The sequence below is a fragment of the Anas platyrhynchos genome, chromosome 9 (assembly GCF_047663525.1).
Source record: "Anas platyrhynchos isolate ZD024472 breed Pekin duck chromosome 9, IASCAAS_PekinDuck_T2T, whole genome shotgun sequence".
NCBI classification, from domain to species: domain Eukaryota; kingdom Metazoa; phylum Chordata; class Aves; order Anseriformes; family Anatidae; genus Anas; species Anas platyrhynchos.
The window spans coordinates 18343053-18370292 of NC_092595.1; the positions used below are offsets into that span (position 1 = coordinate 18343053).

Here is a 27240-nt window from a genome sequence, read left to right on the forward strand (position 1 = left end):
GTATAAAAGTGCATTTTTAATATTGAGTTGCACTCAGATTTTTTTTCATGCTTTCAGACTCATCACAAGCTGTTGCTGAGACTCACAGCTACCCCAGAGCTCTGAGAAGACAGAAGTAGTAAAGCCCTTCAGACCTTCCAGTTCTATAACCCATTTCCCAAATGATATGAATCATGCTGGCTTCGTTTCCTCTGCCACGTGATTTTGTTACAAGGTTAACCCAAGCTTTGTTTGAGTTCTACTTTTTTTTGGAGAAAAAACTCTTTTTTTTAGAAAAAGAGTGTTAAGAAATTTCTTTTTCTTTTTCTTTTTTTTTTTCTCTCTCCAAGTCTTGTGGTACAAATGCTACTGCTACTATTCCTGTGGGAAGAACAGAGCTTTCCTATAAAGATTAAATTACCTCCAAAGCTAGGTGGCAATTTGAAAAATGTCACCTAGAGCTACTTAGAGCTATTTTTTTTTCCTATATTTGCTGGCTCAACAAAGGATTGCATTGTGTAAGCTAAATGAGCAGCCCGTTTTTATCACAACTCAGAAGAGTGGCTCTCAGCAATACCAGGTAAGTTTCACTCTCCAACCACAGGAGGTCCAGAAGGAGACTACCTGCACTCATACATTTGAAACGTCCATATGACATATATATATATATATAATTCCATACTTAGTGGGTCAGTTTTATTGCATGAAGATAGAATTATTATTTCAGAGAATGTCATTTGTCATTGAACAACAGTAATTTTTTTATTTCGACTAAGTTATTTCACTTTATGTAACCATGAACATCCATTTGACACCAGTCCCCCCCAAAGCACATTTGGCCAGGAGTTGAGACTAGCAGCTTTGTGTCCTTTGCAGTGCTCCACCCTTGTGCATCCCCTCCTGAAAGCAGCAATGGATTAACACTCCCATATTGCTGCTGTTCACTCTTTGCAAACACAATTACCTCTCCCCACAGCAGAAGAACATATTCAGGCTCCATTAGGAAAGTGCTGCTGGTGGAAAAGCCTGGGAAGCTCCATGTGTCCTGTGGGCTCAAGAGGCAGCACATTTCAGGAAAAATGTGTCCTGTCCACTGTATGACTCACATATAAGTCACTAGTTTAGTACTCTGTATACCTCACTCCTCTTGCCAACAAGCATATATTTGTCAACTCCCAACTATGAATGAAACACCAGAATTGGCTAAAACTAGCACAGGCCCTTTAAATAGTTTAACAGCTGCACGTGTGTAAGTAGCTGAATCTTTCACAATCATCTGAGTACAGAACTACTGATCTCCACTATGCAAATTGAAGCTGGGGGAAGAAGCCCTATTTCTATGACAGTCATCCCTGCAACTTGTCATTCCATGTCCCCTCCAGCACAAGAAACAATCTTCAGTTTAGAGGTTGCCACCACAAACCCATAAAAGCTCTCAGCTGCTTCACACCAGATAAAGGCTAGTCCGAAACCAAATCTGGCTTCAGAGACAAACTGCCCACACACACCCACATATGGCCCAGTGACTGGAAACTGTAGAGGAGTAAAACCTCTAAATTCTCTCACCTTTGCTTGTCTGTATGAAGAAACACAGGGCAGTGTGTTTTGAAATAGGAAAAAAAAAAAAAGAGAGAAGAAAAGAAGGATGTGGTTATGCCATCTACGGAGCCTCTGGGTATGGTCTATAAGCAGATGCTGTCATGCTCTGTACAACAACCTGGACTGAAGCAATGCTGCTGATCTCCTTGCCAGGGTTCAGGTAAAATAATTCATATTTTAATTTATAGCAGTAATCAAATAGTAGCATAGACTGTAGAGCACTATTTTTAAGCTAGTCTGATAAGTATTTATTATAAAGATCAAAAGTTAAGATCAAATGTAGTGTTATTTGTCTTAGAGCAGAAAGAAAGAATTTTAGTTTTACTGATAAGCATTAGTATGTTCTGTTGCAATCAAAATCTTAGTATAAAATGGTAAGAAATTACCCAGCTACAGATGAAATATATAGCAGATGTGGGACCGACTACTTTTTATCGCACCCAGCCATCTTAGTCTTCTACTGAGCAACCATAAAAGAGTAATTTATATCATAGCAGTGACATTACTTGGTTTGAATTGATTAGAAGGGTAATTATGGTAAATACTGTAAAAGTCCCTGCTTGAAGCTGTGACCTGATTTTTCCTCATTCCTCTTTTGTATTGTAGCCAGATTAAAAATGATTGGTTTGCTGTGTTCTGTCATACGATTAACATTTCCTTATTATTAAAGCTACACCTACACTTAGAGCAAGTTATAGATTTTATGATGAGGATATTCCTGCCAGTGAAGCTCTCCAGGATAACCATATACTTAATCTATCATTCCCAACCTGTACTAACATCGAGATTTGTGGGAATCACAGGCTAGAGCGAGATGAACTCAAATCTGAGCTGCAAAAAGAAAACAACTCATGCAGCCCGCTGCGTGGCTCAAAATCAGCAAAGCTGATACTATAAAATCTTGGTATTCCATTTCCTAGGTCAGTACATCTGCTGCTAGCTTAACCACTAGCTTCTGCTCATTGGTAAACCATTAATTTTTAACTAGTCTGTAAGAAGTGCAAAATCCTCACTCGATAGGAAGAATCGAGAACAAACGGCGCAGTGACGGCACCGGGTCTGCACCAGCTAACACTGCCTTCCTTTAGCAGTGCTAAGCACACGCTCTACTCTAACATTATCTTTTGACATCTAGAAGCTGTCTGAAACAATCCTAGAGCTGCAGGCAATTTCTTCAGGAAGCTCTTGGAGGACAGAGGAGTTTTCTTCAGAAGACTGGGAAAGAGCAAACACGCTGCCTGTCTCTTAAGAAGGTGGAAAAGGAGAAGTTGGGAAATGGTAGATCACTGAGGGTGCCTTCAGTATTTGGAAAAATATTTGTATTACCCACTGAAGAATCTGTTGCAAGCACCCAGAAGACAACTCAGCAGTAAGTATCGATTCACACAGATTTGTCTGAGAATAACTGAAACTGAAGTACTTTGACTTTCTTCTATCACAGACAGACAGCACTGGGGAACAGTGTGGGAGGGGGAAGCAGGCTTCAAACACTATCTCTAAAGAAATTCTCACAAGCAGATGAAGGGAACATGATCTGTATGAAACTTCTACAAAATGAGTAAGCAACATGGTGGTACCCACTGAGGACTACTAATCAGTCTGTTGTACAGGAAAGATGTGTGAAGTACAGTCCAGTATCTTTCAGCTTCAGTATTTTTGTTAATAATTTGGCCAATATGATAAAGATGATGCTCATTAAATGACTGCAAGGTGTCAATGAAAATAATCATTCAGATAACCTTGGGCAGATGTATTACTTCACAGGGATAGTTTTCAAACGATTCTCTTGGCTTACTCATAACATGAAATTTGAGTACAAGGTTAAAAATATCAAGCTTTTGAGAATCAGGAACTCCAGGTAGATACTTGAAATTACCACTTTAAAGGCTGGATAACATCTTCCTGAAACTAACCATTTTCAAGAGCAACGCTATCTATAATTTTGTACTAATGAATTCTACAGAAAAAGCATTTGGTGAGACAGAAACTTGGTGGCAGCAGAATCAAAACTCATACTTTTAAGAGACACCACGAACAATTTTCTGGTATATTTATGTAGCACATGAAGTGTTGGATCAACAGGTGTTGTCACTCCACCAAAATGTTTCATGTCATCAGACTTTTCCCCAGCTAAATGGGTTCTTCAGCTCACAGGGCACACATGCTCACACAACAGCATGACACCCCTATCTCCTCTTACCTGTTACTCCTACCTATCTCCTCTTACTCCTATCTTACCTGTTCTGGCCCCAGGTGACAGCAGCCTCTCTCTGACATTCCCTTGTATATATGGCATCGACACATCTCCACCTTTAGCGGAGTTGTCTCACTTCTCATGTACTACGATCACAAGATTTTCTGAGTAGCTGCCTCAAAGGGATTGACTCAATCTCAGACTAACAAATCAAGGTTTTCTTTTTGTTTTCATTTCATTCATAAATTCACTGCTAACGATCATATTTCCTTTTGCCATGTCCTAAGGTCAGAGGAAAGCTGCTGTTTCCTCAGGTCTCTGGAGGTGCCAGCTGGATCTGGCCCCATAACCAACAGCACCTCCCTGCTTCATCCTGCCCACAGGTCATGCTCGTGCCTGCAGTGGGTTCACCAGGGGAGACATTGCCAAGTATTAACATGCCTGAATTTGTGCATCTCCCTAGTAACTCTCACTTGCCTCCCCGTAGTCCTCACCAGCCTTCTAGCAACCATTTCATCACAAAGTTAGCTGCCCTTGTTCAAAGCATCCCCAGTTTTTCTATTGCTATAGTTATTTCTAGTGCACTTCTCTAAAGTGTGAGTACCCTCAACTTTTAGCCTTGTCCATGTCTGAAAAAGCAGACTCTTCATCAAAGAAGTTAATTGTCTGGCAAGATCTGTCCAAACCTTATTTAGTTTACCATGTTTTCAGTTATTTTATGTATTTATTTATAAATCTGTAAAAAGCTTTGACTTATAGAACGGCTTTAACCAGGTTTGCCCCGATTTCCTTCAAACAGATAGGCTAGACTGATCTTTTTCCAGATACAACAATAATATACTCCGTAACTCCTGGGTTGGAAATTCAGCTTTGTGTGCCAGTTCTTTCAGTAGTTTGAGCTGGAAATAATCTTATTTCCACAACATAAACATGTTAAACTCTGAATACATTCTCTGTTCACATACAGAGATATTTCCAGATTATCCATTTCAGATATTTCCATTATGCCCCACTGACTGCTGTAAACCACCCCACCTCTGAACTCCAGCACAATATCAACATCTGCATGAAAAGCAGAGGTATAAGATTTGGCAAAGCCCACGGACATTTCCTCGGTTAGTATTTAGCTGATTTTCTTGCTCTCTATTTCACTCTCTTTGTATTTCAGACATGTAAACAAAAATTCTCTCAACAACTGTTTTTTCTTTCTTTAGAAAAATCCAGCATATTTTGGAAGTGCTTGTCAGCTACCCATCACTTTCTGCCCTCCAAAGAGAGAATCCTTTCTTGATCAAGTTCATCTTATAAACTTACTTCTAAAATTTCTTTTAAGCTACTTGGTTAGCTGAGCTGGACTGGAAACCTTAACTTCCAATTTTTTGTCCTTCATTTAGAATTATTTGTGATTCTATTAAAGAGATTATGAAAAAGATATTTAGAGCATAGTTTGTTAAAGCATATGTATATTTTTTAAGAATGATAATACTTACTCCACACAAATTATACTTTTTAAAGAAGTATTACTAAGATGCAATGCCTTTCGTTTGCTAATTTTTGCCTTTCATTTGCTAATTTTGCCAGATTATCTGAGATCATCGACTACAAATTAAAATACTTGTAAACCCCCAAATTGACCAATGCTGAAAGTTAAACACAAGCTAGAACATGTGCTTACTCAATTCGTACCTAGACAAAAGATGCAGCGAGATATATTGAGGCATTAACTGTGAAACTCACACATTTCCAACCCGTTTTCTGTGTGGTTTAGGGGAGAAATGACCAACAACAGCATGGAATGTGACTTTGAAGTCATCGACAAGTTAGCAGACACCATCCAGTATGGTATCTCCATCCCCACCTTCATTCTTGGCTTGCCTCTCAACGTCCTGGCCCTCTCCATATTCTGCCGCTTTTGGAGCAGACAGACCAAAACCTCAGTCTACATGATCAATCTCGCACTTGCAGATATCCTGCTGCTTCTCTCACTCCCGCTTAAGCTGTACTACTCTACCAAAGCAGCACCTGGACTCCTGTGTGCCTTTATCCAGTCTCTGTACTTTGTCAATACCTACGGCAGTATCTTCATCATTGTCTGCATTACTGTTGACCGATATATCTGCATAAGGTACCCATTTGAAGGTCGGGCTAACCAGTCGCCCAAGTGGGCAATCTTGGTTTGCTGCTTCATCTGGGCAGTAACTTGGTTTTGCAGCAGCCCGATGTACGTGTTTCAAGAGAAAGATGAATTACTTTGTTTTCACAACATGTCAAAACAGGCCTGGAGCATTCCCTATATTGTTTCTGTGGAGGTCTTCGGATTTCTGATCCCACTCTCAGTGATAGTTTTCTGCTCTGCCCAAAACATCTGGATTCTTCTGAATCACAAAAACGGTGCTAAAAAGAAAGCAGAAGACAGAAGCTCCTTACTAGTAATTATCATCAACCTTGTGGTGTTTTTGGTGTGTTTCACACCTGTCCACCTTGCAATCTGCCTACAGTGCCTGGTGAGACAGCACGTGATAGTGGACTGCAATCTAAAACAAAAAATCAGCCTCTTCATTCAGGTGTCAATGATGGTTGCCAACCTGAACTGCTGTCTTGATACCATCTTCTATTACTTCGCTGTAAGAGAATTTCGTGAGAAAGCACGCCTGAAAAAAATTATTGAACTGTGTCCTGTCTTTAAGCCGTGTGCCACATGATTCCTGCTGTGGAAGAATGCCTCTTCCCCAGCTGCCACTTGCCTTGCAAGGGGGACACTGACAGCATTATTCTAGACATAGCAGTAAGGTCACCTTGGCCATTGCAGGGAGGCTGCAGGACTGAGAAGGACATCTTTTTTTTTTTTTTTTTTTCCTCATGAATGTGAATATTTTTCTTCCCTTAAGATGAAAGGAAGAATTCTGGAAAAAAGAAACTGCATTAGGAAAGTGACAGTGATGCCCAAAGAAGCATTTGCATTGATGCTACCTACTGAACGTGAAAGGTTTGCCACACGAAAACTACGCAGATCACTGGAATGCCCATTAAAATCAGCCTTTCTCACAGCTGTAACAGTTTTCCTTTTGCCAATGTGATCAGAAACTTTTTTTTTGCTAAAGACCAGACAAACACAGAAATAACTATTTAAAACCTTCTTGCTAGCTTAGAAGGTAACTAAGCGTTTAAAGGAAAGTATCTGGCCAAAGTTCGGCTCTGCTCTTTCCTTCGGTAAACCTTACAGAAGGTCTCTGTCAGAACTCATTTGCTTTGGACAGCTTGGCTGGCCTGCAGTAACACAGAGCCACCCCTCCTGTAAGCATTATACACCAGCTGGGGCTGTTACACAGGACAGCAGCCCCTGCTTTTCCACAAAGGACACCTTACCTGGTATACAACAGTAACGAGCAACAAACATCCCTGATTCTCTTTGCTGAGGAATCACAGAACAAATAATAATATTAATTCTGGAAAAAATCAGAATGGTTTCTGCAATTTTAAATTTAAAGTTTCTCCTACCATTTTAAAACTGGTTTTGCACATGAAAAACAAAAGAATCCCTTCACATAGTGCATTTAGTGAAAGGTTGTACATGAACTGTAGGTGACCATCACTGTATTTCTGCCAAAGATATAACAAGATACATGTATAAAATTCTTCTGTCTTCTTTCTTGGAAAAGAGGAATTAGGGAAGCAAGCACAGCATTGTGGAAATATAGTTTGGAAGCACTCATCTGATGTACTCCTGGCTCACAGATGAAAGACTGGATCAGCTTTATGCCACTCATTCCTCGAGGAAGCCCTCCTAGCCTGTGCTTTGTATTTCACAAAATGTCTCTGGATGTGCCTTGACCATCCTCAGTCAGCCCTTCGCGTATATCACCACCCTTGGGCCATTTGTAAGTTTGGCTCTAAGCTGAAACTAAAGGCTTCCTTCTTGCAATTTAAGCCTGCCATTTCTTGTGCCATTATATTGCCATGGCTCCTGCTCTTACCCAGATGCACTTTCACATCCAGAAACCCATTTTTGTCTCTTTATAAAACAGCTGTAAAAATGTTTAAAATTGCTTGAAACGAAGTCTTCATTCCAGGGCAGATGTTCACTTTATTCAAAATGTGAAAAGAAAGCAGCTTCTGTCTCACGCAAGTTAAAAAGGCATGGGTTTAGTTTTGAAAATACAGTTTTCAGTCAATTGATTTATTGAATAAATGACTGATGATGTAAGTGGACAGCTGTACACACCTAATACTGGACGTAATGTGGGAGTGTTTTAAAACCTGTTAATACTAAACGTATTAACACAGCTGAGGCATGAAATTTGATGAGAAGCATGGGGTTTTGACATCAATTTTGCCATTATCTGCAGATGTGCAGGAGGAAGAGGTTTACAAAACAGTAGGTGTTCAAAACATTATTTGCTTCTGCCTCGGTCATTCAGGAACTTGCAACCTTTTCAATATGAGTTAGCCTGTTTTGTAGCTTTCACATTACTTTGCATATGAAATGTGTGTGTTGGAAAGAACATGTTCTACTAAATAAACTGTATACGTGCAGTATATGCTATAAAAATACATTTTAATTCCTCAGTCTGACAGCAGTGTGATTCTTATCCCCGATTCCACTTTTTTTTTTTTTTTTTTTTTTTTTTTTTTTTTTTTACTATTTGCTCCTTAAAACAGCTCCAAGACTTAGCTCAGAAAGCACTTCATAACTATGGAAACAAAGAACAACTGAATTACCAGAAATAATTGGGAAAGAAAAAAAAAAAAAAAAAGTAAAAGAAGTACAGACAATCACATCCTGACGTTTAGATTATTAAAAATAAAAATAAAAAATCTAAGGAAACCCTCTACATAAATTCTTGGTAATCCCCATACCAACTCTCCTACAGTAATTCCTCCAAAATGCACAGATTTCTCTCTTTGTTGTTCAGTGTGGACAACAGTAAATGCGTGGTGTGTCTAAGATGGCAAGAGGTAGAGCCTCACTCCAGTGTGACCCTATAAGCTCCAACAAGCCTCTAAACTCCAGGACAGGGGAATAGAAATGTCCTGAAGTGCATCAGGGAGAAACCCGAAGTACAGCACCTGGGGTAGGACAATCCCATGGCTCAGCATAGGCTGGGAAAGTAGGGCTGGTGTAGGTGTCCTCCCAGAAGGGTGACAGTGGGCACCAGGCTCAATACAAGCCAGAGGTGCCCTCTCGGTAAATATGATAAAAGAGATACCAGGACTCACTAAAAGTGTGGTTAGTGCAAAACCAATAAAGTTATCATCATCCTCTAATGAGACTGATGAGACTACACTGGAATAGGATGTCCAGGTTTGGGCTTTCTGTTTCAAGAGAGATGGGAAGAAACTGGAGATGTTCAAGCAGGTGTCTTGCAGGATGGTTGGGTGTGTGGGGCACAGGTCAAAGGCTGGTATCATGCAGAATGCTGGCAGGTAGTGGTAGAGGTGATGGAGCCAAGCGCTGCCCATTGTTCACATCAATACAGAAAGGAGCAAAGGCCCTTGGTTTAGGTTCAGTATTTCAAAAAACTTCTTCACTAAGAGGGCAATGCTTCTCTACTGAGAAGCTGTATGATATCCACCCACAGACATTTCCAAGATGCAGTCAAAGTTCATAACTGAGCTGATTTAATCTAGTGCTGGAGAAACACCTGCTTTGAGAAAGAAGCTGACTCCAGAGGTCCCTTTCCACCACTCCAACTTTCAGCAAACACAAGTTTTTTTTCCCCATCCAAGACAAAAAGCTGCCTCTCAGTGCTGCTAATGCTATGGCACTAGTTGCCAATAGCTCTACAACTATAGCTATGTGTCAAAAGCACAGCACAAGATTGAGGAAATGCACTAACTTCCAAAAAACAACCATGCAGCAGCAACTGTGACGTATCACACAAAGTCAGGATAACTGACACGAGGACAATGAAGCAGTATGCTCTTCTTCTGCCTATTTTTCACTAAGTACTTGTAAAAGATAATTTTATTATCTTAAAAGGATTAAGTCTGCAGATCCACAGAGGAAAGGTATGCAGGGACTCCTGTATATGTAGGCTGGGGAGAAGTTTGATTTGCCAGGGCTAGAGAGACGGCGCTCACTCATGCCAGTGCCCAGTCAAGGGTAGAGACCCAGCACATGCAGGCAAGGAGAGACTTCCATTTACAGAAAGAAATCAATTTAATTTTCTCCGTGAAGGAAACAGAGGTCTGTTTACGAAAATTATCTGTAAGAACAGGGAGTGATGGGACCCATCATGTACCACTACACTGCTCAACAAACTCAGTCTGCTTACACCATGAACCACAGAAACTCAAAGAACAGAACATGGAAATTAGATTGGGCTACTGCCCTTTTTACCACCACCAGTGCCACTTTGTTGGCCAGAAGTGATTTTATATATAACTCCATTTGTATAAATTTTGCTTGTTATATTTGTAAATGAGAGCAGCCTGTCTAAGCATACTTGAAATTTCTGAAGGAAGAGAAAGAAGGAAGAGCACCCAGCTGTGCTGGTTTTACAGGGCTACTACAATTGTCAAATATTCTAGCACAAGAAGAACAGATCTTTTCAGTAAGAAGGTGTCACTTTCATTTCACTGTGTTTCAAGATGAATTTATGTTTCAACAATATATTTAAATTATTTCCTTGACCTCTAGCTAATATTACGCTTCTTTTGAAATCAGAATTTTGCATATAGGCCCCTCTAAGAAATTTACTGTTAGTTCAGGAGAATCTCCAGTTAGTTGTATTTTTATACCAGGGACAACAGCAATCAAGAACACAAAAATCACAACTTGAGACAGCACGGAACACTTTTGATGATGAATAAAACTGAAAAACATTTGACATGTTAAAAACAACAACAAAAGCCTTCCTGACTAAACACACAAGTTCACAATTTCTATCTTCAGACTGCACAACAGAAGAGATTTCTTCTCTCTCACCATTATTTCTAATACACAGAAAAATGATAAGAACCTGAATATGATCCATATATCCATATATCCACATACCCAGTTCTTCTCCCAGGGACTCAGTTTTACTGTAAGGTTACAGAAGCATTGTCCTAGTGGAAGAGAAAAAAAAAAAGTGCTAATCAAAAACACCCATTAAAAATGCCTTTAAAAATAACATTTTAAGTTCTGCTGTCTTCTGTGAATTGATCAGAAGCTGATGCAATTAATCTTAAAAAGCTTCTTTCAGAACACCCAGGTGAGAATATTCACAAAAAACAATTTTATTTTCATCCAGTCAAGTGCCCGATGGATGCACTCACAAATAGTAGGCAGAAGTAACCAAGGTATTAACTATGGTGATTTCTTATACAATGCAGGTTAAAAATGAAAAATAGACCTTACAACCCCCAATATCCAGTAATTTGAAATGAATTTTGAAAGGTATCATATTTAAATTACCAAACTCATCATAGGACAGGTTATTGGAATTTACTCCTGATATAAAGCTCACTAGTGAAGAGAATATACTCCCTGGCAAACCAACCAAGCTATCCAAATGGGAAGTTGTATCAGCCAAAATAAATTCATAAACCAATAAAACAAAACAAACAAAACCCTCCAATTCATTTAACCCAATAAATTTGTGGTTTCACCTTCCATCCACTGGATCCCATTACACTGTCTTCTACACCCTATCCAATTTGCTACATACTCTCATAAAACTCAAGTATCATGCCCACTTGGACTTCACAAGGCCTTCTCAACCACCCACGGCTGACATTTACCCTCTGAACTGCAGTGTTGTGTGACAGACACGTGGGCAGGGTGGTATTTACCTCCTACATGGTACCTGTGCTACCTATCGTGGTTCTGGAATCCCAAGAAAGGTTTGATTTGGTGAGGCTAATGCCAGGATTGCCTCCCTCAACAAGCAGACTGATCAATGCAGACAAAGGAATCCCATTTAGATTTGTTCAGCAATACTCCAGTAAACTATTTTTAAATTTATTTCATATGGATTAGAATACTTACTTGGAAGCAGAATATCATAAAAGAATAAAACACCTACTGTAAGGAAGCCTCTGCATGTCCAGTTAATGCACATACTTCCATTGGCTAAACACATGACCCTTTTTTCACTCTTCTTTTCAAAAATAATTATTATTTCCCTCCCATCTCCCAGTGACAGCAGCTCATCCAGTACACAACTACCCTAAATGTTTTTCTACCAAGCCTCTTAATACCATAAAATAAAAGAGCCCTCTGTACCAATGCTTTGCTTTCACCCCCTTTCATGCATGTGACTCTCAGACTGCTCTTACCCATCAGCTCTTACCTGTAGTTCAGGGGGACAGGAAAGAAAGTTCTCTTCTTTCTGTGTTTGCCAGCATCTCCTGCAGAGCCCATCCAAGATGCCTCCTCCAGCAGCCCGTAGGCTCAGCACCCACCCTTTTGCAGCAGTGCTCCTCTTGGGCCTGGGGACCCCTCCAGCAGCATCTCCAGCTGGGCCAAACCCCACAGGTGGTCACAACACAGGGTAGGGCTCGCTGCCTTTTAGGGTATCTTCATCAATGTCAGGTTACTCCACCAACATCCTATAATTACGATTTGCTCAATGGTGAATGTGACTTCCAAGCTGCGTTTGGTAGACTCATACAGCAACTGAAAAACCATAAAGCATCAAAGTAGAAGGAAAAGGGGACACCTGGTTTTCCCCAGACTTTTCCTGTTCCTTTGCCTGGTGGATTATGTTATCTTAAATTTCCCAGGCCTACTTGAGAGCCAAACGTTAGATCAGTGCCACTTCACTAACTTCTAATCTTATAAAAGTATATATAATATTGAACTTTAAAAAAAAAAAAAAAAAAGTATTATTGCCCTGAAAGTTCCTTTGAAATTACATGCGTAAACAATTTTTAACAACAAATTTTGCTGTGAATTCTGCTGGTTTAATAGAAAGTGTAAGACCTATCAGGAAAAAAATATATTTTTACAGCCTTCAAAAAGCTGCCTGCACGATACCACGATTTGCAAGCTGGAAGGCACCTGAGGGAGGATCCAAGCCTACAGCAAAGCACGGACAGTCTCCTGCCTCCTAGCGAGAGGCAGCGGTGGGCACAGGTGGACACGCACCCTACAGGGGCAGTCCAGCAATGTTTCATTCAGATAAAATATGTTTAAAAAAAAAAAAAAAAAAAAAAAACATAAACCAGAAGAGTTTTTTCTATGTGAGAACAGTCAGCCACCATTCTTCTCACAAAGAAAATCTAATATTCTGAAATGATGTCACTCTAGCAGTTCATCCCACCAAGTAACTTGAAGCATTCAGAAGTCTGCAAAGCGAGACGCCATCCCCCTGCCTAAAGCAGCCTGCAGATCACAAAATGATGTTGAAACTGGTTTGAAGACTGAAACTGATCTTCAGACAGATAGCATTCCTCAACCTCACATTTTTGTGTGCTGCTCTTCTAAGTGATACTTCATTTGGGCTCCTGCACCACAACTTAACCTGCCCCAAACACACGCGACACCACAACTTGGCCTGTCCAAAATGCACGCAGAGGAGAAAAGAGAAACAGAAGCTACAGTGTTCTCAAAGGTACCTGGACTTCTGCCTCTCCCAACAAAATTTTTTTGAATGTTCCGCCCCCCCCCCCCCCCCCCCCCCACCCCTTGCCTCACTTTCAGAACATTTTCCACTTTAGACAAATTCCTTGCTACGAGGCGTGGGCACGCTCTCCATCCTCCCACCCAAATGTGAGGAGAGGAGCTGCAGAGATGTGCCTTTGAGGAGCCCATGAGTCTGCAGGAGGAGACGTAGAGCTGAGAGCCAACCAGCCCCGAGTACAAACCTCTCGCCCCCCGAGGTGACTCTGGCAGTGCTGCAATGCCACAAGAGCCTGCAGGGCACCAGAGCCACAAATAGCTTGGGCATGATGGGACCTTGGCTGCTGAGCACCAAAAGGTACATCAATTTTCCAAGGGGAACTACCATTAAATACAAAGAGGGGCAGAAACATGCTTGTCCTGAACAAATCAAAGAGAAATGTGCCTGCCTGTGTTATTCACACAATACTAAGGATGGGAAAGCTGGCTTGATTAAATATCAAATGAGTGTGCTTGCTAAGCATGCAGAGAAACACCGGGACAGGCCACATGCATGAGCTTTGCTCTGGCTGCACTCCCAGCACCACCAAAATGCAGAGCATGCGGACAGCAGCTCAAAGGCTCCGCAACTCGAAGGTGAAGCAGCTTCTTCTCAAACCCTCCAAGAAAGTGTCTCTGTCAGGGGAAGGAAAGTGTGGAGGAAGACGAAAAGAGGACGCTGCAACATGCAGTGGAAAGTGGCTATCACAGTGGGCGAGCTGTGACTGCTGCTGTTCGCCAGGGGAAGGGCCTGCCTGCAGCCACCAGCACGGGGTGTGCAGGGGCCAGGGCTTCCTTCGGCTGCAGTGACTGCTTCTGAAAGCAGCTGGAGCTCTTTCTGCTGTGAAGATGTGTGAGAGGACATTTCCTAAAGCTGGGAAACGTGACAGGCTGTGGAGAATATTAGGTAGGGAATCCTGTGCTGCTTCTAAACATGTAACTGAAATGAGTTTCTGCCTGCAAGAGAGACAGCTGCATCTAAAACCACTCCTAGGAACCGCATGCCACAAAATATCGCTGTGTGAGGAGCTTTTGCAGTTCTGTTACTTCAGTGTTAGCTGGAAAGCTCCAGAGAGATAAAACTTGTCCCCTCGGCAGGGACATTGCAAGTTTACACCATCTTCTGTCTATCTTTTTAACATCTGGCCAACGTGTAGACTAGAGCAAGCGTCTAGGGGGAAGCACACATCACCAGGCAAAAAATAGTTCCCCCGCTACAGCATCTTTCATCTGAGGAAGTCAGAACGTCTGAAGCCAAGTGACATTACCCTCGGCTGCACAGACTGCTCTCCATTTTGCACCAGCACCATGGGAAGCAACGTGGTGGAGCAGACAGGCAGCAGCCGAGCAGCCCAGGCCCTGCGAGGTAACTCCATGCCCTGGAGGAGCACAACTCCATTGCCTTTGGCCATGGCTGAAATTTTGCTTTCATGCATTTTGCTTTCAAATATCTATAAAATAAAATGAAATGCTGACAGCACTCACTGCATGACAGAGGAATTACCAGAGCCAAATTCATGCAGGATTTTAATTTATCATTATTTTTAAATCACTGCCATCTCCTGCCTTGCCAGCAGGCCAGAGGTGCCACTGCTTTCCCCAACACCCATTCTTCCAGGGTTAGGACTTGCCTGCCCAGCAGTGAGTCCAGCTTCTGCAGTGCTGTGCAGGCTGCACACAGCCAGGCTGGCAGTAAACCAGCACTGCTGTAAATTTGCTCCTGGACACCAGGATGCCATCCGTGTTGCCTGAGCTATGCTGTCTGACACTCTTTAAAAGAAAAAAAAAAAAAAGTCTTGGCACCTTCACCACCATGACCAGTTACCTTTATACACGCTGCCACTATGGAAGGCTGCGGTGCTTACTCATTTATAACTTCAGTGGCTGCACCATGGGGAGGCAGGGCCCGTCTGCAGACCTTGCGGCAAGTCTCAAAGCTCGCCTGAGAAGCAGGTGTTTGGAAGCAACCACGTCCTGCTATTCACTTCCTCCTCACCCCAGCTCACCACTTCTGTAAGCCCTCTGCGAGCCCACGTTTCGGGCCCCAGCCCTGGACCCACCCGCAGCAGCTGGCTGAGAGCTCCTATCTGGGCTGCCCGATGCTGCCCCCGGGGCATCTTCCTGCTCCTGCCCCTGGCACCCACCTCGTGCCCAGAGGCACCGCCACAGGCAGGCTGCTGCTGCTGCTGCTGGTCAGCCAGTAGGTCTGGGGGAGGTGTGGAAAATCAGCTGGGTTTTGCCTCCACTCAGTGAAGTACAACAGCCTCAAGGACATGCGGATTTCCATGCTAAAAAAAAATAAATAAATAAAAATAAATAAGAAGGAAAAATGGTCCTGCTCCTTTCTGCTCAGTTTCGAGGCCCTAGACTACTGCTTTTTTTTTTGTCATATTTTCTGAAACCTGGCAAACTGTGTGTGTGTGTCCAGGTGAGGGACATTGCTCCACCAACTAAACTTCGTTCAGACCAAGGCTGCACTTAGGTTGTTCAGCGCATGGTAAAACCCTGCTGCTATTCTAGAAGCTGCAAACAACCACACTGATGTACGTGATTGCCACATCAAGATCACAGACATCAAATTTAAAAAAAATGCGGCTTTGAAAAAAACACAAGGTATTCCAGTTGAAGCTAGAAGAGAGAACAGAGAAAGGTTGTAGGTTGTCCAGTCATATGAGTCATATATAAAAAAAATATCATATATTTTATCTTCCATAAATGCTGAAATGAACCTAAGGTGTAATCTTGGCCTCCTGCAGCACTTCCAGGGTTCAGCATCACTTTTCAATTTCCTAGGGGCCCTCTGAGACCGTTCTGACCTGCATCTTACCACACTGTAAATACGCCCACGTCCCCAGAGCAAAGCAGCTGCTCCCACCCCAAGCAAAGCACCTGGCTGAAGTGCCGAGGAGCTGCTGAAGCTCCCCCAGCAGTCAATGAAGTGCTTCTGGCAGCTCCAGTGAGCAATTCACATTTTTAACATCTGGATCGACCTCAACAAGCAGCAGCCTCTCCTCCCCGAGGACAGAGGGCTGCTAGGACATCTGGGCTCTCGAACCACATAACGGAGCTGCTCTGTTAGACACTTGCATAGCTGTATCCTGCCAATGGAGCCATACAGCTGCTTATTAAGCATCTCTGCTGCCCCAATCAGCTCATTACTGAAAAAGGTGCGGCCAGTAATTATGGCAGAAGCCATCAGAGCCCTGGAAAGGAGACCGTGAGCGACTGCCCTGATAAGGGTCAGCCTACACGTGGCCATTAGCATCGGCAGTCAAACACACTGTTGTCAGTATCTGCACTAAATCTACTAATTGCCTGCTGTTACTGGAGAAAGTGAAGGTTCTGTTGTTTTTCCTCAAACCTTTGGCTTGTCTATGGACAAATAACAGAACTTTACGCCACTTCTAGTTTCCCCCTTGCTCACATTTATGTCGCCTGAGGAATTTTCCGCAGCACTTCTTCGAATTGTGCAAATGCATGTGGAACACGTTATTTCTTTTGCGAGACCCTAACACCTCAGGTTATGCCTGCACCTCAAACCTCTTACAGAACACGGGCTTCTCTCTGCTGCTACAAAGGCTAATAGCTCCAGTCCCACAAAAGCAAGAGTCACTCCCTGTTCCTATGACAGTTGAGAAGAAATGCTGAAGCAGTGCAAAGCTCTGAAAATAACTGCTCTGATTTCTTCCAAATCTGTTTTCCATTTGCCACTGCACCTCATCTTCGTGAGCGTGCCCAGCATGTTGCAGTTCCCATAAAATCAGAGAAGTGCGCCTATCGCCGGCCCTCTGCTTCTGACTTTCTGAGCTAGATTGCACGGCAAAGCCAGGCACCTGCAACGTGACTGCCTTGAAACTGTAGGAGGTTAAGTATAGGCTAAAATGCCAAAAAAAAACGAACTATGGCAAGTGTGGTTTGTTGTGTTGCTGGTTTTTTATGCAACATAAAACACTAAGCTCAGCAAACACAGAAACGTTATTACGTAAAGCAATTATACCTCCAAAACCTGTTTCTCTTCAGGGTTTTGTAGTAGAAACAGACATCCTGAGAACTGAATCTTTTTTTTTCTGAAAAGTAGACAGCATGGTTCATTTTGAGTCACAGACCTCACCAAATGAATCTCAATTGCATTTACCTGATTTACATAGCAAAACTTTCTGTTCTTTCTTCTTTTTTTTTTTTTGACTTCCAGTGCTGGAAATTCAGCTTGGGGAATCCTGCTGGATCATTTCTTATTTTTACAGCCCTGTCCAAAAAAATCTGTGCTGGCTGAAGTGCGCAAAAGCCCATTTGATGTCTGCTTTCTGGGAAGACACGAGCATAGGCAGGGACCGCGGGCAGTGCTGCAGCCAGACGTCCCTGGTGCAGATGCCGACGGCGTGAGAGAAGCAACACACGCTCCCTTTCAACGCACATGCTGAGAAGTGCCTGTCTGCGGCACCTTACACCACTACTCATTTAGAGCACAGCCAAAGGCTTCGCATGTCACCACTCTCAGATTTCAGTCTAACTCAGTGGGAATTGCCCTTGTGTCTGCTTAATGCTGCAGGCGGGAGAAAAAGAAAAATGAAAAGCTCTGCTACTAAATAAAAATATTCCCGTATCTCCTAACTGCCCACGTACTGGGTCTATCGTGTGAAATGTTCAGATTGATCTTCAGTTTAGGATTAGCCTATCACCACCCCTGGCCAGACTTCAGCAAACAAATAGGAGATTTCTCCCCTGTGAGAAGCTGACACGATTTAACATACAATATTTTTGAGAGAGAACATACATCACACTCTGTCTCCAAGCACCCAGCAGGTAGGAAACAGCAAGGAGCCATTTCCTTACTTCCAGCCCTCTGTCAGATCTTCCCTCCAGCTTTTTGCCCCTGAAACACCCCCTGCTCATGCAGCCATGTTTAATTTTGTCTCCTGCTTTTAAGCTGTTGTCTCTGGACTTTCTGCTGCATTCTGCCTCCTATTTGATCCCTGTATTAATCAAGAGCTGTAGCCAGGTAAATCCTTCATCCTGTTTGCATCCAATCCACCCACAGATGGAGACCCTTCTCAATCCCAACACCAGAAGTATTTTAAGAGGGATTAGAGTTCAGTGTGGCTGATACCATCCCAATCTCTGATGCCAGAGCTCACACCACAACAGGGACTCATCATCACTAGTCCAGCCTGCAGGTCCCTGTTTTTCCAGTCATCACTAAAAAAGGAACAAAGTGCTCCTCCCATTCGTTCGGCTGGAAGGTGGAGAGCATGCCCATGAACTTCAGTGAGGTCTGCAACTTCCCAAAGATCTGAGATACATTGGCAGCAGGCACTTGGGATTCAAAATAATTTCTGACTACTATCATTTCTAAAGTATTTTAAATATATATATTTTTAAAGAGTGTGTGTCTACAAGGTTGGGATTTTTTTCTTTATTACTTTAGCTAGAACTCAGAAGCCAGAAGACTAGCCCAAGGACATAAGTACAGAATTCACCTACCAATATCAAAGCTTTCAGTTTTTTCACCTTGCTGGACACAAATTTGCAGCTAAATTGTAGGCATTGGCTGCAGATAGGCAGGTCATTTCCTTTCTTGCAGGCTGTCAAGAGCAGTGGGGTGCACCCTGCTGCACCTGCACCACAGGAGCTGAGCCGACAGCCACAGGGAGCCAGGCTCAGCCCCGTTTGAGGAAGAGGTTTGGAGAAAAAGAGGAGGTTGCAGAGCCACTTGGTGCACTTTGGGCCATGATGCCTACCTGAGCTGAGGTCCTTTTAAACATGTCTGCTTGCACATCAGTACAGATGATGTTGTCTGTGACTCGGTTCTGGGGCCAGAAGCCTCTTTAATAGCACACCACCAGGAATCATAAGGCACTGAAAAAATTCAGAATGATTAAAACTAGTGACTCCTGCCATTTTCTGTCATGTGGTTGCATACATCTTTAGCACAAGCACAGCCTGGAGAGCGGCACTGAGGCTGGGGCACTCGGCAGCTGGTCCCTAAAGGCCCAAGTGCACAACACGCCCTGCATCCGAAAGAGCTGATGCACAGCTTCAAACCTAGCTCTCTACTAAGATGAGTAACTCAAAAAAAACAAACCAACCCAAACCAACAACAACAAAACCACCATACTATAAAACGATCTAAATAAAACATTGTTGGTTGCCCATCACCACAGGCAGCTGTGCTACCAATACACACAGGCAGAGCGATCCCAGCAGTCTCTCAACAAACACAGTTTCCTATGAGACGAATGCTGGCCTAGTTACACATTTAAACCAAAATTGATTGGATTTTTTTAAGTGGTTGCTCCATCTAGAGTACCAAATACATCACAGTCCTCCTCCAGTTTCTGAGGTAATGCCAATTACTATGTGTTTTAGTATTCTGTACAACATGTTTCTGTCCCACTCCCAGCTAAAACACGGGCTCTGCTCCATTGTTCAGCCTTGCAGCTAAGATGTTGCTCCCTAACCTTATGTTTCAGTTCTCAAAACTGGCTTGTGGCTCATTTGCTTAAACTGCATAATTCTTGTTAACAAACTATCCCACCTCGCCTGTCTCCTAGCTTCCACCTGAGGTAGGAAGCCAACCTGAGGCCAAGGTAAGGACCACTGTCCCTCCAGCACCACCCTGAGCAGCCGTTCACCTCATCCCAGCACAGGGGGTGCCCCACAGCTGTCCTCTGCCATTTTCCATCTGGCATTGCCCATTCGGGGACTCGCCTGTCCATGGGGCTCTTTCCTCAGGTTTGATGTTTGCTTGAAAGCCACAGCTGGGACTCTTCAAAGAACCTGACCCAGATTTCCCTCAGTGTTCGGAAAAGGCTGATTTTTCCTGTGTATTGGAAAGTCTGGGACAGAGTCACCTTTCTTCTTGTTTCTGTGAGCCAGGAGACTTGAACATCCATGTATGTCTGGGGGTGGAGAACGTGGTCAGTAAAAAGTAAAGAACTGGGGGTAGTGAATTGAGTGGCATGCAACATGAAAAGAGTGTGAAAAATCTGTCTGGGTTTCCTTCTTGCTGGGAGGTTGTGTGCAGTACCCAGCCCCCTCTCAATCGCTCTCAAACACCTTCAGCAGCATGCCACAGCCCAGATGCCCCGTGCACCTTGGGGCAGCATGAGCTGGAGAACGGACAGACAATGGAAAACAGACAGACAAGGTAATATTTGCCATGAAAGCACCTTAAAACACAGCCCTTCACCACAGGCAGATTTCTGAAGAGGAGCTCACTCATTCCCAAGTTTGCTCCACCAGGAGGAAGGTGCAAAGTGGCAATATTCGGGCTCACGCAGGGGGGCTGCCTGCTCTCCCTGCCCTTCCCTGGGGCAGTGCTGGGTGTCAGGAACCTCTACAAGCTGGAGCAGGGCTGGGGAGGCACTGCCTGTGTGCCTGCAGGTTGCTGCAGCCAGAGAGGGCTTGGCCACACAAGGCAGCTGTGAAAACTCAGCTGAATGCAAGACGCAAGCCAGCGCTCAACACTTTGCAGTTCCAGTATGTACAGAAAGAAGACTCATGGTATAGCTAGCACCAAATTAACAAATACAAAGAGGTTTACAACAGCATCACGTTTGTTTTTTCCTTGCTTCTTGCTTATTTGCTGTTAGGAGCAGGCTGTAAATTTCTGTTCTCCTGAGCAGCAGCTCCCTTTGCCAGCAGTCCCCTTGGACCCTGGCCTGGAAAGTGCTCTCGAGGAGAAAGAACAGTGGTAACCCACTGTTAGATAGTGTATCCATGTGTTTCTAGGGGAATTACACTTAAACTAACATGTACTGGTTCTCCTCCAAATGTGCATCTCCTCCTCAATTCAGAATCATAAGCAGGAGTTTTCCTACATAGAAGTGGTCAATATTTCTTAGTTTGATAAACAGGTTAAAAGAAGAAGAAAGCAAGCACAAGTAATTGATTTAGGATCATTATTCTTTTTCCTACAGTAGAGAAACAAATTTTTAACTTGACCAAAACGTCACCAGACTTCAGTTTTAGAAGCTTGGACTCATCTTGATCTCAAGTTTGACCTAATGTACTTTTCACAAGTTTGTGAGAACAGAATGGAAGAAACAATATTTTGGATGCTGGAACAATTTACTCAGAACAACCAGAAGCCAACACTGCAGAAGCTGAACCAGGGTAAGAGGATTAAAATATTTCTTTAAAATCCTGTAGTTAATTATATTTATATATATATATATATATATATATATATATATTCTAACACTTCCCCCCCTCCCTTAATTCAGATCACAAGCCTGACTGCTAACTAAGCATCAAAGCTACAGCCCTAGTTACTTTTACATCAGTGGTTGTGGCTTTTTACAAAGAAATGTTCAATACCAGAGAAATTTTATGCTAAAATGTTTAAATACTTGTCTTAAAACTGCTTACCAGGAAAACAACAGGAAAAGGATGTGGCCTGATAAATGTTAGTAACAGTTTCATCAGGGTTGTATTTATTCATACGAATTTGATTTCACTAAGAATTAATGAGTATGAAAAGTCTTAATGGTACCATACAAAGGTACAACATCAGCAGTTAAATGAATATTTTAATTCAGGAGGACTAGAAATTAGTATAGTTAGGTTGGAAGGGACCTACAAAGATCATCAAGTTGGATTTGGTGATCTCAGAGGTCTTTTCCAACCTACATGATTTCCTGAATCTATGAGTCCAACTGCCTCGTCAGACCTTTTTAAACTCATGGCAAGTGCTCTTTGATGAAAGCCCTTTTAACCTTTCTCTGAAGGCACAGGAAAAACAAAACAGAAAAAAGGCACGGAGAGGTGCAGGCTCCCTCCAACACCCCAGCCCTCTGAGGCAAGCAGGAGATGACCCGAGGAAAGAAGAAAAGGGAGATGCCACGAGGGAGAGGTTCAATCATTTCCTTTGATTGAAACTCGAGCTGTGGTGCTGTACAGATCCCCTTCCATAGGGGCTACATATCTAACTGTGCATACACGCAACAACATACAACTACACAGAGGTATACAGGCTACCTCAAAGTCCAGGTGATGTGAACTTCGTGCCACCTGTAGCGAGGAGAGATAGAAACACATAGAGAAGGGACATAAGGTCAGAAAATCCCCCACAATTTCAGCTGACTCCTGTGAAGTTGTTATAATGAAAATTCATACATTCAGCTTTCTCTTTTTTTTGTTTTCCCCCCCAATCTTTGGATACCTACTGACATGAGTAAATGAATCATGAACAGTGGAAAGGTAGATCCAAGGCAAAGCTGAACCAAAGGGGCAACATTTGGGTGATGAAATGCCCACTCAGCTTGCCTAGGGCTAATGAGACCCAGGGCAGCAGAATGGATGCTCAGCTGTGCCGGCGTGCCCTGTCCTTACAATCTGGTGTATGTGCCACACTACGAACATGAAGAGGTGAAAGGCCATCAGACCCCTTACCTCCCTCCTTCCTCTCCTTCCCAATGTGTCCTGTCATTTCCTATAAGCACACACAGACAGACAGACAACAAGAAGATCCATCACTTCTGTCTGCTTCAGTCTCCAGCAGTCCTAAGGAGTCTGTCTTACAGAGAAGAAACAAATCAAAAATAGCCCCAAATTTTGCTCTTTGAATAATTAGGAGTACCAAAAAGCATAACAAATATCAGCCTAAGCAATAACATGAAAAGTCTTTACTTAGAAATGTGACAGAAATAGTATAAAAATGAAACATCTATTAAATTGCATTGTTCATGTCTCAAAGCCAAGAGCTTAGTGGGATTCAATGGGATAATACAACATGGTGAAGCAATGGGTACCTGGGAAGAACTGCTTCCCTTAAAAGTGGTTATTGCTTGAGACTTTTCACTCCCCTGCAGTACAGGGGGCTTAGATGGTTAAACACAGCACTAGCTGAATGCTTTTCTGGACAGATTGTTAAGTCTGCCAGTTTCTTGCAGTTCAAGAAATGCTTTTCTAAGGATAACGTGATACAAAACAGTTCTGTCTCTATTGCCTCACCAACATTAAACCTCACAACTTTCTCATTTTATAGGTAAACCAACATCAAGCAACATTCACGCTGCCAAACCATGGGGCCACTGTTTGGCCAGCTGCTTTTTCAGGCATTTTTGTCTCCTGCTTTGCTTTACCACACAGCTCCACAAGTACTTGTGCCAGCCAGCAAGTCAGGAACAAGCCAGCGACCGCAGCTCAAAATGCCTCACCAAGTCCTGGCCAACACATGCCATCAGGGTCTCAGCTCCTATCCCCAGTGTCCTGCAGAACAGCCCCTCTCTGCCCTGTCCCTCCCCATCGGTCTCTGCAAGCTATGGGAAGATGCCCATGAGATCATTAATCAATGGCTTTTAAAGGCTTTTGTGTTCAAAGTAGGGCTGGAACTTCAGAGTTCCCCTTCTGAGCCCAAATGTAGTTACCGCTCTGCAGCTGTTTTGAGAAAAGACAGCAGCTCAGAAGCCAGCCCTTGAAAAGCTACCTGAATCCTAACACAAAATGGCACCGATGACAAGAGACACAAAACCAACGACAAGAAGGGACTCAAAGCTATCGGAAGTCTTCGAGTCTTCCTCTTCCTTTGCTTTTCATCTGAACATGACTGGGATGAGGGAATGGACTTCCCTCCACATAACCTTCTTACTGTTAGCAACCAGAGCTTTAAAAAAAAAAAAAAACAAAAAAAAAACTACCATGCAGCACATAAAAAAAAAACCCACCACTTAAAAAATGTCACATCAAAGGTAAGAAAATTAGAAATGTGTGAAAAGGAAACAAAAATGCGTGGACTATTTCAGACAATTTTCTGTGATTAAGAAACATGTGGGATGCCACATGCATTTTCACATAGGGGAAAGCAAGTGTTTAACACCACTGCTTAACCGTAGTCTAAAAACCATCAGCAGCACTGCAGTAGGCTTTAGCGTAACCAGACCGGTGTTTTGGTGCTTGTGCGTGTCGTGAGAAACTTTGCTGGTTAGGCACAGCACAAAAAGAAAAAAAATATAGAATAGAAAAGAATAGAAAAGAAATAAGACGTTCTACTAAATGCACAAGAGATTCTTAGTCAAAGAAAGCAAATATTTCAAATTACAAATTCTCCAAGCTAGAGTGTTTTAAAGGGAGTAATAATGGGAAAAGGAATGATGAATTATGTGTTCAGAAAATTTCCATATCAGGTAACTAAACAGTGTTTCTGCACAAACACCAAGCCATCAACACCCCTACAATAGTGCAGGACCTGCTTGAAGGACACCAGTTCCTGAGTTCAGCTAGGGAAAAAAAGAGGGAAAGAAAGAAATTCTTCTCTTAATCCTTGCTGAAATCTGCATGCAATGTAACTGCAAATGGATCTTCTTTATGCTTTTAACACCTATACACAGTCACTCTCTAAATAAAATGTTCTTGAAGTTAAATAAACAGATTGAAAAGATCGAATGAAGAGAACACTGAATATGGAAGATGAGATGAAATATATGTTGCCTTTTTCTTCATTACTTCATTTTGCATGATGATACACAGCTTAAACACAGTTAAGAAATGCACTTACCAGCTGAGAACAGTTAATTCTCCATATGAAAGGGCAGGCGCACCAATCATTTCTGAAGACTGCAGGACTTCCCGAAGGAGTGTGAACATCCAGGCATGATTGAGGCAGTGCTGTCTCTGCTGGGCTGCAGACATGGAGACAGTCCCTGGGTAGGAACTACCTAAAAACAGAGTTGGCCTCTGTGAGAATCTATTTGGATTTGGGAAACTGCACTCCACTGCAGATGTTTTATATCACCTTTGGAAAGTCCTTTTGTCTCTCTCTTTGCTTCAATTTCCTATGTGTAAAACCGAAAAGATAACAGACCCTACCACTGTCACCAAGATGAATGACACCAGAACAGTTATATTTAGGAGAGGATGGAAACCCCCAGACTTGAGGGCCTGACCATGCAAGTCCACCATGGTGCACTGCAATGTGCTGTGCAGACACCCTAAAATCACTCTAAAATTGGCCTGGTTCGGCACAATGAACACCACAACAGCACAGCGCTTGGCAGAGGCAACATTTGATCAACAAGTTATAAGGTTAGCAAAGCACCAAACTGACAGGTCCAGACTAGAAGACAGTGAATTTTATTAACAGCCAAATCCTCTGTGCACTGTAACTCCGGTGATAGCAAAGAAGCTAAATCCAAGGAGTACTTCAAGATAGAATAAACGTGTACCTTGCTGCTGGCCTGTTAAGTTCGTAGTATGCCACAACCTGACACAATAGCAGCACACACAGCTTGGATAATGAAATAATACAGCTTTTTAAAAAAAAGAATGAAACTTTTTTTTTTTTTTAAACTGTATCATCTTGATGTAAAAATATTTTCCTTGAGGATTGTTTTCAACATAAATTCAGGGAAATGTGGTGTTGCCAAATTCTGACTGCTGTGACTGCATCTCTAATCATCTTTTCATGTTAGTTATTCAACAAAATTCACTTGGACACTCGCTGTCCTGCAGTTTCTGCCACCTTAGGAAGACCAGAAACCACAGTTCAGCTGGCAACCTACCTACTTGTAGTGTCAGTTCTAACATACAAACTACCTCTACTAAATGCTGGAAAAATTAAGTGGTAGTATCATAGGCTGCTTTTTGTTTGTTTTTAAGAATCGTTCATGTTGTTAGGTAACACAATTCCTAGCTATCTAACCGCTTTCCTAAAATACTAAAGAAATTATTATATATATACATGTATATATATATTTTCAACGTTGAAATGCTAGCTTTGTCTGCTAAATAGGCACAGATAAAATGCACAACATGGATCTAAAAGACCTCAGCAGAAAAACATTGTGGGAACTGGGAAGAAGAAAGTCACCAGCGGAACCTAACTGAGGGAGCCTTATTGACCACCCTTTCCTTATTTTTTAAGCTGCTTACTGCTGGAAGTACTGTCAGCAGTAGGATCCCAGTTTCTTACGTTCTTCCCCTAAATATCCACTGCTGCTGGCTTCAGCCAAAGACAGGACACCCTCTAAGAAGTATTTTTTCTCTTGCCTAAAATGACTCTTAGGTTCTGTCTCAGTTAACTATTTTCTCACAATGACTTTCAATGACCTTCAGGCTGCAGTAACAATTTCTCACACACCACACACACACATTGTGCTATTTCACAGGCCCCAGAAATGAGGCGTGGAAAAGTGACCTTTCCCATTGAGAACAAATGACACATGGGGGCTGACCAAGACTCTTCCAGTCAACACAGGCTGGGCACTGGGAGGACGCAGTCCCTTGCTAATACGAGCAGCTCAGCTGGCTCAAAATGTGTGCAGGCACCTTTTGGAAAGGATGCTCATTATGCAGCTACATTCCTACAGTGGTGTGTGAACTTTGGATCTGTGAAAAAAAAACAAAGTGAAATCTTCTTGATCATCTTCACTAACAGAGTTTTTCCTACCTTGCAAAATTACGGCTGAAACCTGGCCTTTGTCAGGCCAGGGGCAGGAGTTTTATGAGTTGGAGGTTTGTATGATGTGCTGGGAAATAGTTGAGCTATGAAAAAAAGTGCTGTTTCAGGACTTTCAAAGGTACATATGACTTGAAGACAAATGTAGCTAATGGTTTGAGCAGGAAAAAAATAATAGCAAATTACCTTTGAAGTGTCAAAATGACTCAGTCATTAGGCTGGGAAGAGGCGCAGTCCGTGCTGTGGTGTGCAGGGCCCTCAGCTGGGGTGTGCCAGCACTGCTTGGGTGCCTGCTCTGCCAAGCAGGAGAGCACCCGAAGGTGCAAAAGCAGCATCAGGACAGGCAGACCTCTGCCACGCTGGCACCAGCTGGTGCTGCGGCTGCAGAGCTGGCAGAACAAGCATGTAGCGGAACTCCTGAGCTGCCTGGGTGTTTCATCAGAACATAGAAGACCGAGGAAAAACGTTTATTTTCCTTTCAGTTCA

At 42.7% G+C, this 27240-nt stretch overlaps 2 protein-coding genes across 4 annotated transcripts in view; one reads left to right on the forward strand and one right to left on the reverse strand.

Moving 5' to 3' along the window:
• Window positions 1–27240, reverse strand: part of LOC101803073 (uncharacterized) — an 85184-nt gene that overhangs the window by 43179 nt on the left and 14765 nt on the right. The window contains exons 6-9 of the mRNA XM_072042621.1: window positions 24856–25015; window positions 15503–15646; window positions 12049–12374; window positions 10770–10822 (exon numbers count right to left, since the gene is read on the reverse strand). Of these exons, the coding sequence (XP_071898722.1) occupies window positions 12314–12374; window positions 15503–15646; window positions 24856–25015 (365 nt within the window). The 3' untranslated portion in view covers window positions 10770–10822; window positions 12049–12313. The remainder of the gene's footprint in view (window positions 1–10769; window positions 10823–12048; window positions 12375–15502; window positions 15647–24855; window positions 25016–27240) is intronic.
• GPR55 (G protein-coupled receptor 55) lies at window positions 1257–8344 on the forward strand. Of its 3 annotated transcripts, none has more exons than XM_013107821.5 (4): window positions 1257–1738; window positions 2714–2947; window positions 4740–4887; window positions 5541–8344. In XM_013107821.5, exon 4 carries the CDS (start codon window positions 5548–5550, stop codon window positions 6472–6474), a length of 927 nt encoding a protein of 308 aa, XP_012963275.1. In that variant the 5' UTR covers window positions 1257–1738; window positions 2714–2947; window positions 4740–4887; window positions 5541–5547; the 3' UTR covers window positions 6475–8344. The 3 variants fall into 3 exon arrangements, with proteins under 3 accessions (XP_012963275.1, XP_012963276.1, XP_012963273.1); XM_013107822.5 differs by having other exon boundaries at window positions 4766–4887; XM_013107819.5 differs by lacking the exon at window positions 4740–4887 and having other exon boundaries at window positions 1261–1738.

What these genes read in the sequence shown, in the direction of transcription:
- GPR55 (XM_013107821.5), top strand. Translation starts at nt 5,548, where the DNA reads ATGACCAACAACAGCATGGAATGTGACTTTGAAGTCATCGACAAGTTA.